General features: G+C 54.1%; 3 protein-coding genes and 1 non-coding gene across 4 annotated transcripts; 1 reads left to right on the top strand and 3 right to left on the bottom strand.

Annotated features, from left to right (window-relative positions):
- Positions 1-98: 98 nt before the first annotated feature.
- On the bottom strand, positions 99-2,151 carry J4E86_010156 (uncharacterized protein; the record flags this gene model as incomplete). The annotated part of the gene is made up of 2 exons (XM_051450655.1): positions 99-689; positions 739-2,151. The coding sequence occupies 2 exons, from the start codon at positions 2,149-2,151 to the stop codon at positions 99-101; spliced, it is 2,004 nt and encodes a 667-aa protein (XP_051298170.1).
- A 1,766-nt stretch (positions 2,152-3,917) lies between these two features.
- On the bottom strand, positions 3,918-4,001 carry J4E86_010155. The gene has a single exon. It is a non-coding gene; the product is annotated as a tRNA-Thr (tRNA).
- A 943-nt stretch (positions 4,002-4,944) lies between these two features.
- Positions 4,945-6,522, top strand: J4E86_010154 (uncharacterized protein; the record flags this gene model as incomplete). Its single annotated transcript, XM_051450654.1, has 1 exon — positions 4,945-6,522. One exon carries the CDS (start codon positions 4,945-4,947, stop codon positions 6,520-6,522), a length of 1,578 nt encoding a protein of 525 aa, XP_051298169.1.
- Positions 6,523-11,479: 4,957 nt separating this feature from the next.
- J4E86_010153 (uncharacterized protein) lies at positions 11,480-14,304 on the bottom strand (the record flags this gene model as incomplete). The annotated part of the gene is made up of 2 exons (XM_051450653.1): positions 11,480-11,648; positions 11,687-14,304. The coding sequence occupies 2 exons, from the start codon at positions 14,302-14,304 to the stop codon at positions 11,480-11,482; spliced, it is 2,787 nt and encodes a 928-aa protein (XP_051298168.1).
- Positions 14,305-14,498: the final 194 nt, after the last annotated feature.

Here is a 14,498-nt window from a genome sequence, read left to right as displayed (position 1 = left end):
GATTTCACAAAAGGAAATAGCGAAAAAAATCTCAAAAGATCAAGAAACCGCTCAAACGTTCCTCATAAAAGCACCAGTCTAGAATCAAACATTCTTGTTTACATAGCCATACCAGGGACCGGCTTCCGGGCGGGGATAGGAACAGGTCCGTTGGGGGTAATGGCATTGGGGTTCATGGGACTGGGACCGGGTGCTGGACCTCGTCGTGGGTTGCCGGCCTGGCTCGCGGAGTTGGATCGTGGACGCCCGCCCATTTGGGGTGGGGGTGCCATCTGGGGTCCGCCGCCGTAGGGACCGGGGGACATGGAGCGGGGTGGGCCGGCGTAGGGCGCGTTGCTGTTGGAGCGGCCGCGGGGAGGTCCTTGTTGGGGAGCGTTGCTGTTGGATCGCATGCGTGGGCTTTGTTGCATCTGCGGGGAGGGCATCTGCTGGGGCGACATCTGGCGAGGGGGCATTTGACGGGGACCGGGGCTGCCTTGGGGCATGTTGGGTGAGTTCATGCCGGGCGATTGAGGACGCTGCTGAGGACCGCCCGGACCCATGGCTGGGCGGATGGGTGGGCCGCGCATGTTACCTGGTGGTGGAGGACCGTTGCGAGGAGGGCCGTTACGGGGCTTGACAGGGTGCTTGGAGAGACATGTGCGGGGGACGACACCTTGTTGCGATCGGTCCATACGAATGCAGAGAGCCTAAACAAATTAGTCATGTTGCCAAGTTAGAGAAAACAATCGAACTTACCCATCCATCGTCGTACTCGTGGAGCATGCGAACCAGCTGACCAGCGTGGAGATCGAGTTCATCTTGCATGGAAGGCTTGAAGTCAAGTTGAACACGGTGAACGTTGTTAGGACCGGGACCCATGGCAGGGCTCTGGGGACGACCACCAGCCATAGCGCCAGCAACAGGAAGAGGACCAGCAGGAGCTGGGCCAGGGGACGCAGGGATGTCTTCAGTCCATGCCGGGCTCGGGGGAACACTTCCGTTGTTGGCGGCGACAGTTGGCGGCAGAGGAAGCTCAGAAGTAGGAGGAGGGATCGTAGACATGGCAGCAGCATTAGAATCAGCAGTGGCGATAGCCGGAGCTGGGTTGGCAAAGTCAGAACTGGGCTTTGAAGAGTGCATAGCGGAGGCCATTGGAGAAGCATTGGGAGGCGAGTCGGGGATGGAAGCTTGCTGAGTATCGACCGCAGCGTTGTTGCCGAAGGGGTTCGCTGAGGGAGGACCAGATTGCGCCTCAGGATCCTTGAATGGGTCGGCAGCGGGAGCGTTGGCGGCACCGCGTCGCTCCCAGGCGCTGGTAGGACGGTCAGCGGATGCTGAAGGCGAGAGGTTACGGTTCTGGGATTGAGCAGCAGCACCACCGGCGGCAGCAGCGACGTTGAGCAAGTTTCCTCCACTCTTTCGCTGCTCGTTGAATGCTGGGTCGAACTGGGTGACTGGGCGCAGGCTGAGGCGGGGGGCAGTTGATGCAGTATGGGCAGAACGGATGCTGCCTGCCGGAGCAGCGCCAGCGATGATTTGAGGAGGCGGTGGTGCGGGTGCGTTGTACATCTCAGTCTTCTCGTTCTGAGCAGCAGCGGCGGCCATTTGCTTCTTCTTGCGACGGTACAAGAGCAAGATACCAGTGAGAATGGCACACAAGACCAGGAGTATACCCAGGGCAAGACCTGCCTTTGCACCGGTGGACATGCCTTCCTCGGAGTCTGCTGCGGCGGCTGAAGAAGAGGATGCGGTAGCCGAAATGGTCGCGGCTGTGGCAGATGCGAGACCTGCGATGGACGAGGCGGGGCTGGGCGTTGGGGACTTGGTCGCTACCATTAGGGTGGAGGCAGGCTTGAGCGGGCTCTTCGCAGTGGAGGTCTCCTCCACGATTAGATCATCGTCGTCCTGGGTAGATGACGGCTTCCTGACGGTTGTGGTTGGCTTTTCGGGCTTGGCAGTCTCCTCCGGCTCGTCCTCTTCCTCAGTAGTCGTCTCGCGAGCGCGTGTAGCAGGCGCGGGCAGAGCGATTCCTGGATTCTTAGTCGGCTCTGGTCGTCCATCCTCTCCTACAGTCACGGCGACGACCGCCGTGACAATTTCGACGGGGCCGTCGTCGCGTTGCCGTCGCACAAGATGCGATCCGGCGTGTTGGTGCGCCATGGCATGCATTGTGGCGTATCAAAAGGTCGATTCGGGGATTGGTAGATTATGTTTATGGTGTTTATGGCTCTCGGTAGAACTCCGCCGTCAACTTTACAGTAACCAGCTCGTGCGTTCGAGGTTCCGTATAGTGCGTGGTTAGGTATTACGCGCAGTCTAGGGTTTCTCGATCGAAGTCGGCTCGTTGTAAGGAATGTGGTGCTCGGGGGGCGCACGGGGGTGGATGTCGTGTATTGGGTGAACTAGGCACTAGACAGAAAAGAGTGTAACTATGGTTATGTGGTAAAGAGTGAAATGCGACAGGTAGCGCTTGGTGAAAGAAGGACAAGACGACAACCTGGCCGCAGGAGTACGTGATGTCGTGAGAGGAATTAGAGAGGCGGCGTGGAGGTGAAGGAGCGTCGGCGCAGGACGCGGCAGAGACCAGGAAACAAACGGCAGAGCGCCAACCAAGCTCGAAACGCCCGCGTGCCTGGCAAGGCCGAACCGTGAGAGCTGATCCGTGCAGCCGTACATCTTGCCGTGATGCGCGTTAGCCTGAGGTTAGGTCCAGGTACCCGTGAATGGTGATTGGGCCTCCCATCTAATTTCCTGGGGGCGTTAGGCGCTCGAGCTATTTTCTGCCTCAGCCTCGCGTTGGTTCGCAGATGGCGGTGCACTCCCCCTTATCGAGGGTGACTATCGGCGCGTTTGATATGGCGACATGGGCTTGGGGAGCTAGATGTCATCATAGTTATTGTGTGGTGGCCGATGCGCATTGTTCGCATGTGCTCTCGCGGCGTACGACCGCTCCATCCAATATAGCTCATCGACGCGCCCAGTCAGCGTAAGCAGATCGAAAGAGCAGCGATATAGCGACCCAAGGAATATCCTGCACATCCGGTAATTACCTGCAGATGGCAGATGCAAGCCTGGGTGCCTCGTGCATGGAGGTTGCTTTCCTCGGCCGGTACCCGTCGAGTCGCAATTTCGCTGCTCATCAAAGCTGCATAACAACACGGCAGAGCCCGGTCGATGACAGCATGCCTGCGCTAGGCGGTTGTATGTTTGCGACGATTATCTCAGGTCGCGTGCCCTTCGCATCGTGTCGAAGCGTCTTTGGAATCTCAGGGCGAAGGAGTACAGTGGCAAAAGTAATTCGCAGTGGAAATTGTCAGGTGTGGCATTAACAACAATGAAAGACCGGTGGTGCAATGTCGGCTGTTGAGGGCACGGCATGTCCATCTTTGTGTTAATCGTGGAATCCACGGTTATCGTCAGATGTGTTTTGTATATATGTTTCCTCGCGCATCGTTTAGCCGTGGTTTCGAGCTGGACGCATTGTATGATCGTGCATAATAATCCATTGAATTGCCGCTTTCAAGCGGAGCGATTTCTGTGCACCGTTGCCAAAGGGTGTTGTACTATAATGATCGGGCCAAAGTCTCCGTCTCTTTTCCACAGTCGAGGCAATGAGAAGCAGCCCTTCAGTGGTGGCCCCCAAAAAGCATATGCGACGGGGATGGTACCCGATGTTACCCCTGGAAAGACAAAATAAAAAAATAAAAGCTCTGCTGCGAGCATGAACTGCATCAACGTCTTTGGCGCACTGTGAGCACCTCGTTAACGAAAAGCAATGTTACTACCAGCATTGAAGTTTTGTAGGATTTGGCCCAAAAGTTCAAGTTACTTTCACAACCACATCGACGCGAGCAAAAAGGATGCCACCGCGTCGACGACGCCGGTGAGAGATGTGCCTGCTACCAGAATTGAACCTTCACGGCACGTCAGCGCCCTGTCCTCGGTGCGACTCGAATGGGTGTACTTACTGGCGACCTCGTCATTACTAGTGACGCGCTCTACCACTGAGCTAAGCAGGCGGGTGTTGGTGTTGATTGATGATGACTAAGACAAAAATGCTGCATATGTAGTCATGAAGAACGTTCGGGACGACAGGTCGATGTGATGTAAAGTAGGAGAGTGCAATTGTTGGAGTAATTAGTCGTGTTCTCCACATAGGTGGGCTCGTGGATACGGGGTTTCGATGCGGCGGTCGAACTAGCGCGACGGCTGCCGAAATAGCCCCAGAGGAATACCACGGTGGTGGAGAGTGATATGCGAAACACGGAATACACATCAGTTTGACTGGAGTAGATGGTGCGAAACCATACAGACGTTCTGGTGAGGCGTTTGGCATGTGAAGCCTGCAGCTGGTGGGGACAGAGCCTCCAGAGAACCGGAGCTTGGGCGCAGATAAGTGGGGCGCGCTAAACGATGCGCTATCGGCGTGCAGTCACCGATTCCATAGCTTCTTCGCATTCTGTCTTTTCAGAATCCCGCATCATGCAATCGACGTCGATAACGCCATTTCGGGACCATTGAAGAACCTCCATCGCAATCGCGACTTCGGCTTGTGTTGTCGTGGACCCAAAACCTGCTGCACCGCGCCTTCCTCGAACTGCTACTCAAGCTTTCACTCAGGGTCCGAGCACATTTGGTCGATCAAATCTTCTTTTGATGGCCAGCGCTGCTCCCATTCAGAACAGGCCATACCGCTCACACAAAGTACCGGCCTGTACGCGATGTCGTTCGCGCAAAATCCGATGTCACATCGACATTCCCGGAGAGCCATGTTTGTCATGCCGAGAAAGACGCCTCAAGTGCCAGTATGTCGAGAGTTCAAACACCAGCTCTCCTACAGAAGAGGGTCCAGATCGACGACCCTCTAAGCGGCGACGGCATAGCGAGCCTGAGGAAGGTCCTTCTCGGCCTCGCTCAGCACCCATCTTGCATAAAACCAACAACAATCCTTCCGCATCCATCATGCTTGCGCCGCACTTCGCGGAAGACATTGATATCTTCAACCGACATATCTCGCAGCACCGAAAAGCAGAGGGTGAGGTGGAGTCTTCCAACTATCAGACGCTACTCCATGATGCGAAAGATCCAGTGGTGTACCTCACAGTCCCAAGGTTTCGGACTGGATTACCACCCAACAGCGGCTGCGGTAGAGAACAGCTGGAGATTGTTGAGCAGATAATGGGACCTTTCAAACGAGAAGTGGTCAAGCTGTATTTCAACCACATCCACTACCATTTCCCCATCCTGGATGAGGAGATGTGTGAGATGCTGCGGACAGGGCAATACGGCAGAGTACCAAACAATTTGATGTGTGTCATCTTCGCACTTGCATCGCCGCACTGGGCCAAGTCAGATACCCTGAAAATGCACCCCAAACCAAACTCATACTACGTTTGGAACAAGGCTATCTCAGCGACTCTCGAGGACTTTCTCAGCCCTGGAATGTCTACTATCCAAGCTGCAGTGCTGGATCAGGTTGGACGTCCTTCGGTCTCTATTATCGGCAATATCACTTTATGCGGTCGAACAGTATCTCTAGCTCAGACATTCGGACTGCACAGAGACCCATCAAAGTGGAACATCACAGAGAATGAGAAGTCGGTGCGAATGCGACTCTGGTGGTGTGTCCTCATCACCGACCAGTGGTCTAGTGTTGCATATGGCGCACCACCCTATGTATCGAAAGGCTACTACGACGTCCCGCGACCGACTGTGAGCTCGCTCATTGGCACCAAGGCAACCTCGCAGCAGAAGCAGACTACCACCTGCTTTATACATCTATGTTCCCTGACGGAGCTGCTGGCCGAAATCTTACCCTTCGTTTACCAGATCAGTCCAGATCGAATACAACTCGCCCGGGAGATCGATCGCTTCAAGCACGAGCTAGACGACCTGGAATCACAGCTTCCGGAATGGCTCCCTCTCCCAAATCGTCCGGGCACACCTATGCTATGGCTCTCTTTTCTCTCGATAAGGCTTGTGCTCGCCCGTCTCATCTTCCGCGCAGCTGTCCTTGATGGAGATGGCAGTATAGGGCGAAGTCGGATGGATCAGTTGCGCATCGCATCATCGGCAGTCCTCGATTTCATATTGACTATGGGCGAAACCCAGTTCTTGGACTTTTGGCTGCCCTATGCGACTCACCTCTTGGTGCATGCCATCACCGTGTCGCTTCGCTGCACTGTCGAGACCCAAGATCCTAAAATACGGAACACATGCGTCGCACGCCTGGAACGCGTTATCGCGCATATTCAGCATGCGCGAGATAATTACGATTGGGATCTCGCAAACTATTGTCTTGAGCGTTGCGCTGATCCTGTGTCAAAGATCGCATCGCTGAACGCACGTGAAGCGCCGCAGCCATCGGAGACTGAGCTCACCAGCGTTGCACCTAATGGTAATGGCATTGACGTACCGGTGATGCCTAATTTTGATGATACGACGTTCTTGTTGTCGGACATATTGGATCCAAACGCATTCGACTTCTCATGGGATGCGCTGTGGGATACGCCGTCTGGAATGACCAACTTTTCGTTGTAGAATTTCGTGTTTCGTCATCCCTACTGCTTTGAGCGAATCAAGTTCGTTATACATGATAGCAAGTATGAAAGACACCTTGTGTGCACGTGCGCAAGCCCGCATGCAGTACCCCACCTTGAGTCTGCCTCACGCCACAATCACTGCTGTGCCTCTTAGCCTTGAGATTCACACACTCATCTACGTCCTCACAGTCCGGCCTTGAACTGTGCGATATCATAGGGTCGAGCGTTTTGCATCAGCTGAGCTCCTCGGAAACAGCAAGGCCCCCGTTACGGAAACTCAAGGAATCGAGACTGAGCGTGAAGCGCACCAATCATCCGACGGACAGCCAGACTGCGAGATCTGCAGCAAGATTCTTATATGCATCAACCATCTCGGAAACCGCGGCAAGGAGCTTACCTTGGGTATAGCCGAAGATCTCCTGAGATGCCAATGTTCTCATATGGAATTGTTCAAGGATTTCTTGCAAGATGTCTTGGCAGATCATCCGGACTGTGCAAAATACCACCTAACAGTTGTGCGAAACGCAGAAGAGCCCGATTTCATATGTTTTTGGTTGCAGCCTTCACCCGGAGTCGATGGGAGATGCTACTACTCGGATTCTTTCGGGTTACTTCACAAGCCCACAGTACCCGATCATCCTGGAGTAATGCGAGCTATAGATGTTCGGTGGATCGATATGGACATGTTGAAGCAGTGGATAACAACATGCAATACAACTCACGGACTTCTATGCAAGCAAATACCTTGGCTCCAGCGTAGAGAGGTTGTGCGGCCCAAATACCTCATTGATACCATGGAGATGTGCATCGTTGAAGGTGACCGGGTTGAAGTAGGATATATCGCACTGAGTTACCAATGGGGCCAGACCAACACGGTTCGAAACACAACTGAGCTGCGCGAAAGACTTCTCAAGCCGAACGCGCTTTCAGATGGGAAGCTTGCTGGAAACATACCAAGAACAATCAGCGATGCTTTCGTCGTTGTCAAGGCGCTAAGCTATAGATATCTCTGGGTGGACGCCCTATGTGTTGTGAGTACATGCATGCCGCTTTGTTCCAAGCGAACCGTAGTTGACATAGAATTAGATACAAGATGATCATGTCCATCTTGCTCATGAATTGTCACGAATGCACCGCATTTATCACTCTGCCGATTTCACCATCGTTGCTGCAGACGGAGTTGATGCGAACCATGGACTACGGGGACTCAAAGGCCTGACCACGGCGCGAAATCATTCTCAAATGCCTATACAGCTGTCCGGGTCGGAGCAGGTCGTAGTACGCCATCCTGCGAAAAAATACCCAGGCTCTCACGGCCGAAACACCTATCACACCAGAGCGTGGACGTTCCAAGAGTTTGGCTTCTCACTTCGGAGACTAGTCTTCGCAAATGATGCCGTCGAGTGGCATTGTGAATGGGGTCTGACGCGCGAAGACATGATCAGAGAACTACCCGAACCAAGCAATGGCCAATACTTTGATGCACGACAACGTCCCACGGTTCATCGACTGCTTACAGATAAAATGCCAACACCCCACTCGCTGAACGATCTAGTTAGTGCGTACAGTAATCGTATACTAAGCTTTCCAGAAGACGCATTGTCTGCATTTGCTGGCACTCAAAGTCTGCTCGAACAATTTTTTCAGCCTGGCTTTCTATGCGGACTTCCGGAATTTTGGTTCGAGCTTGCTTTGCATTGGAGGCCTTACAATGGCAGTATAGGATGGCGCGTAGCTTCGAGCTCAGGGTGTTCTCCTAAAACGTCCTACAAACTGCCGAGTTGGTCTTGGATCGGCTGGACCGGTAGGAGAGACAGGCCCGGCACGATTGGCGATATACAATTTCCTAAAGACGACGACGATTACGATGGCCCATTGTTTGGCCGCTTCACAGAACCTGTCACTAAGTGGTATGCTCTTTCCCATCCTGCCTCTCTTGACCGAAGACCAATCACTTCAGCATGGCATGAGTACCGCTCAAAGGCAATAGAAGGCCGCTTCGTCACTCTACCTCAAGGATGGAAACAACACGCCGACGAAAAACGAGGAGTCACGTTTAGCCATTATCGTTCACATTGGAAATACTCATATCCATTCCCCGTACCGGAGCCTTCCTCTAAAATTATAAGCACCCCCGTTCCACAAACCGCATATCTCAGCGCCCAAACAAGCCGAGCGTTCCTATGTGGTAAAGCCGCACGCAACAACGCATTAATGCGTGAAAACCACGTGTGGTTGAAATCGTCACAAGATCAATATGCTGGCTTTCTTTATCTCAATAATCCGGAACAAGAGTCTCTCTTCAAACAGACAGGCAACAATTCCTCTTCCCCTAACCCACTAGAGCTTGTGGCAATAAGCAAAGGTACGATCGAATCCCTGTTCTCTCCAGAACTAGACTGGGAACTCGAGCTCGAACGGCTTCAAGAGGCGTTTTGTGCGGGTACAAGAGAAGAACGCCAGACTATCGACTGCATATTTGTGCTATGGATTGAGTGGGAAGACGGTGTTGCGTACCGAAAGTCTTGCGGTGTAGTGAGTGCTGAAGTCTGGGAGCGGGAAAGAGAGAAAGAGCTTGTTGATCTGATTCTTGGGTAAAGTGTGTGGTAGATTCGGGCTACAGATCAGCGTTACACTTTGCGACATCGACAACATTACACGATAACAATGCGCCACAGCAATGTCGGAATGCGATTCGACCTGGTACAAGGTGTGGGCTCCAACATGGGCTGTATGTCGTATCGCACAACTCGTAGGTGATGAGAACCAAGAAACACCCCAATCAAATACTCATCTACATCTTGATACCTGTCCAAATTTGAAGCCACCCCTCCAACCCCTCGTATCGCACTAAACGCTCCTCCTCCTCCGCCTCATACCCTCTCCCCTCTCAACCATCCCTCTTGCAACCCCCCTAACAATCACCTTATACCACGCCACATACTCCCCATACTCCTTCTCTTCCATATCATCGTGCAGACCACCCGCATCAAGACCCCCAGCATCAAGCCAAGCGTCTAGATCGAACAAGATATCGTCCAGAAAATCAACGGAGGCCTTGTTAGTGTTGTCGGGTACACCGCTCTCGCTTTGTGTGTAAAGGGGGCTGTTGAGAGAGTGGTGGAGGGAGTTGTCATTGCTGTAGACCGAGCTTGGAGCAGGGCTTGATGGCTCAATGCCGTCGTCTTCCTCACTTTCTCCCATCTCGGTATCGTCGCAAACATTTCCGTCAACAATACCATCGCCTAACAACCCAGGCCGCTCGGTGTAGTACGTATCCACACCATCCACACCATCCATCCCCTCGTTCCCACAAGAATGTATACTATCCCTCCTACTCCTGCTCCTCAACGACAACGCCAGCGCATTCATATCAAAACACGTATCATCTAGTTGCGAGTGCAATGACACAGTACCATCCCGCTCTCCCTCAGCCCCGTCCGAATCCATCGTCGCTGTATCTATACTCATCCGAGAACGTATCTCATCATAAATCGATGATGAGGACGAGGTTGAAGGTACTGCCAAGATACCATCGCGTTCGCGTTCGTACTTGCAGAACCTGCAGTTTACCGCTAAACATGCCATCGTCATTTTCGCGAGAAGATGCTGAGGTTTCGTTGTGAGTGGTCTGGCTGGATGAAAACAAAGAAGTGTGAAAGTGTTGGCTTTTGGGTGGGGAAGTCAAGCGATTGAGGTGGTTATGCAGGAACAGAGTTAATACTTTGTAGCTTTTCATATGTTGCTGGGTGAGTACAATGTCTGTAAGAGCATCCATGTCTTCAAGAAAAGGTAGTAAGACAGTCTGGAGTGGCTGTCTCGGTATTTGTTATGGGTCAGGTGTGAAGACCTTTGGCTCGATATCTACCGATGCCATCCATTCACATCCATGTGTCTTGAAGCTTGGAGAGATGATGATATGGACATCCAAGGTTTCTCCTCGACCGGTGAGACATGGCGATGGCAATCAATGTGGGAAGTGAGTTCAGTTTACTATGGTATCATTCTATATCACGCTCAACTACTATCTAACATACACTGTCTCGTACATAGAATTAGTCTGCTCCACCTCCACCCCCACCTTTCCTCTCCCAGTCCATCCATGCATACCAATCTAGCACCTATCTACAAAACCATACTTCCGCGCACGCTCTCAAGATCCCTCCCTCCATCCTGCTGCAAGCGCCTAGCACACAAACACATGCCAACGCTCACACGCACTCCATTCGCCAGATACGCTCGCTCGCTCAGCCATGTGTGAAACAGAAAATGCTTCTTCAAAGAAAGCCAAAAACACGTGTGAAACTCCGGGGTATAGGATACTTTCTCCCAACCGCTAAAACGCCAGATGAAAAAAAAAGCAACAAATCAAAAGTGTGGATATAATGGTCCAGAGGTGAGATGGATATTTCGATGATACATCGCAGGGAAAGAGAGAGATTCTTCTTCGAAAGAATGCAGATGCTTAGTACTAGAAGTCGATATTAGGGAACGGGGGTTAGGACCAAGCCAGGATCCAGACGCGAAGTGAAAGTTGGGGGTGAATAAGTAGGTTTCGCTAACGTTGATTGCGTGATGTTGCTATCGTTCGTTTGGAAACAAAAGGTATCGTTCAGGTCTGCGCCGGTCCGTCGAGGTGAAATGTCCGTCTTGCAAGTGCCTATCTCCAAACCGGTCTGTCTCCTACGCTCGATTGGCGACCGCTAACACGGCTAGAAGTGCGGCTTTCGGCCAAGCTCTCGAGCCTGCTGCTGGAGCGTCCAGGAGGAGTTGACTTAGCAGGAGGGGTTGACTTGGCGGCCTCGGAAGTGGACGAGGTGCGCTGTCTAGGCGTTGGTAACAGACTGCTGCGACGACTAGCCGCGGCACTCGGAGGGCGTGATGCGCGACGGGCTGCTGGACTTTCTTCCTTGGCAGGGCTCTTGCCGCTTTCTACTACTGTCGAGACACGACGACTAGACGCTGGCGTACTTGTACTGGAGGAAGACAGGGGCGTAGATCGTATCGGCAGCTTGCCCTTTGCAGGAGTAACGGGAGAGGAGTTCATTGGGCTTGGCATCAATCGAGCAGGGCGCTGCCCTGGAGTAGTTGATGGAGAACGGCTGGATGTAGTCGGCGAAAGAGCTGAGGAGCGACTCAATGGGCTTCTGAGGGGTATCGACGAACGGCTTGCTGAGCCCAGTCGCGATCCATCGGGTGATTCGTCTTTCCGGAATGGCGAAGGTGTGGTCAGAGTCAATGGCTTAAAGTTGTGCCCGACGACAGTATCGCGCATGTGCGTGTCCGAGTTCCAACGAGGCTTGGGCCCAGGCCTATCGGTCGGCGTCTTTGCGCGTGCTTGACTAGCTGCAGTGCCAGCCATAGCGCGGGAAGGTGTAAAGTCCAAACGTGCGGAACGCTCGAGTGTAGATTTGCGAGAAGCGACACTCTCAGCACCCAGTGGTATGCTGGAGTATCGGCGGTTGGGAGGGGCCGACGATTTCAAGCTCGCAACACTGGACTGACGAGGCTTCTTGCTTACCGGAGTAATGGAAGGCCGCTGTCCACTACTCTTACGGCTCATGACGACACTCGAAGCAGGGGATGTACCTGGGGTGTCAAGGCTTGACTGTGGTAAGGAGCCCTCTGTCAGTACGGTGGAGACTGAGTCGCGAAGCTTTCGCGATGTAGTGAAGTCGTTCAAGATGATGTCCGTGTTTCCAGTCACGTCTTCCAAGTCCTCCACCTTTGCGCGGACGTCTTTTTGGATACGCAGGATCTCACCATTGACTGTGGACCTGTGCTTCATCTCAATGTCGATCAGCTCGAGCACGCGCCTCATGGATGGAGGATAGTGATCTCGCTTGTCTTTGTAGGTGGCGATGCGCGTAGCCAGCTTCTCCTCGTCACTGTCGTCGATGGCCTGATGCAGTCTTTCGATGCTCTTCATGCACGAGTCGTACATGGCAACAGCCTTGCTGTGAGCTTGACGGAAGCTGTGCACCCATTTGTCCTCGCCCAGCTCTTGCCTCAGCGCATCAGCATCGGCTTCAAGCTTAGCTTCTTCTTCTTCTAGCGATTCCTTCCTCCGTACCAGTTCGTCACATGCGGAAGGAAAGATGGTGCTCGCGCGCATCTGGAAGGCGCTGAGTCGCATAGGAAGGAAGTCGAGCGAAGCACGCAGTGGCTGCAGCTTGGCGAAGAGGGCTAGCAGTCGCGAGTTCTCTTGTTCGATTTGCGGGATGGGCGAGGTAGGCGAGACGATGGAGAGGCTGGGCGGCATACTGAGCCGCTTGCTGTTGATTATCGACTGCTTTCGGGGGATTACCTCAACGACAGTTTCGAGCTCGGAAATGTCAAACTTCTCTGGAGCTTCGGCGACTGAGTCGGAGATGACGCGGTGTCTGCGCTCCTCCATCTCAAAGATCAGACGACTGAGGTTTCTGACCTCGGCGCCGATTTCACCCAGAACGTTGTTCCACAGCTCTTCCCACTCCATGGCGACTTCGACCTGGTTCTTGATGTTCTTCAGCGTCTGCTTGATCTCGCCCCAGTTCATGACGATGTCCTCCATCTGGCTGACAAGCGTCGTCTGGTCTTTTGTGGGCAGGAGCGCAATGTCGGAACGCGACTGCAGGTCCTCTATCGCGCTAATGTAGACGTTGACGAGCCCTTCGAACTTGCCGATGGCGGCATCCACCTCCTCCAGGCCTTCTCTTCCGGCAGCTGCGGCCCACTCTACGTCATCGTCGGCGTCAAGGCCGCTGAGGACCTCTTTCGTCTTGGATATCCATAGGCGGATGTCGTTGGCTGCCTTGTGGAGTGCGCGTCCGGCCTGGGTGGAGGTCGGGAGGGCGGTGATTTCGGAGGCGATAGTTGTGGGCGGCAGCTTCATCGAAGTCAGCTGCTGGATCTGGTTGGTGAAGCTGGCCTTGGAGAGGGTGTAGATGGAGTTGGCGCGGGGGTAATGGCGCTTCTGGAAGTAGGACGCGATGTCGATGCCATTGTTGTCGTCAAGGACGGATGGCTCCTCTTCGGGTACGGGGGCGGGTAGGGGTGGCGTGTCTTTGGGCGGGGGAGTAGGTGCGGCCATGGGCTCTGGTTCGGCAGGCGCGGTGGGCTCAGGGTCGGCAGGCGCGACAGGTTCTGGTTTGGCAGGCGCGACTGTGGGTGCTGGTTCGGCGGGTGGTGCGGGCGCGGGTTCGGGTTCAGCAGCGGTAATGGTGCCGCTGAGTGCTTTTTCCGACTTGGTGACGTCGGGCAGGCGGTACTTTTGCAGGTCGAGCTCTATTTCGGCTTCTGACTCAGACGGGAGAACTTTATCGCTGGTGCTGACGACGCTGCTGTGGTCGCTGTCAAAGTCGGGCTCCATCACCAGCGTGGGCACGCTCTCGCCCGTCGACTGGGGCACGAGCGGCGTCTCTCCAGCGGCGGGAGCCTGACCAGCCTTTCCGGACCACGCAGTGCCGCGGCGCTCGACTTCGAGGCTGCGGGCTTTGCGGAACTCGTCCAGGCGGCGCAGGCGGTCCTCCTCGATGCGGCCGACGTCGACGGCGCTCTTGTTGTTGGTGTCGGCAATCTGGTTGAGGAATTTCATGCGTGCCAGCAGGCCCGGGGAGACATTTCTCGCGAGTTTGGTGGTGCTCTCAATGTGGGCGGGCGTGTGCCGAAGGGGTTTGGGCGAGGATGACGACGTCGTGGTCGTCGGTGGTGGGTTCGGCGGTGTCTTCGCTGGCAAGTCAACGGCAGTCGCGGCGGGGCTGCTGTCGAGAACTGAAGGCGGCGCGGCCGTGTCGCTCATTGAGCATGTCTGTGTGGACCTCGAGGATGCCTCCAGGTCGCGTTCAGACAAAAGAGGAGGCTGCGCAGGACTGGTATCGCTATGCACGGATCAAAAGATCAATCGGGAGATGAATCGACGTTCTTTGGGTTGGCGCCGAACTCGCGTTAGCTTAGTACCTGCACGCGTTGCTTCTGTTTGACAACAATGTCGGT

The sequence above is a fragment of the Alternaria arbusti genome (assembly GCF_024043155.1).
Source record: "Alternaria arbusti strain BMP 1465 chromosome Unknown scaffold_20, whole genome shotgun sequence".
NCBI lineage: Eukaryota > Fungi > Ascomycota > Dothideomycetes > Pleosporales > Pleosporaceae > Alternaria > Alternaria arbusti.
The sequence above is the reverse complement of the archived record's forward strand: the minus strand, read 5'-3'. Positions and strand labels throughout refer to the sequence as shown.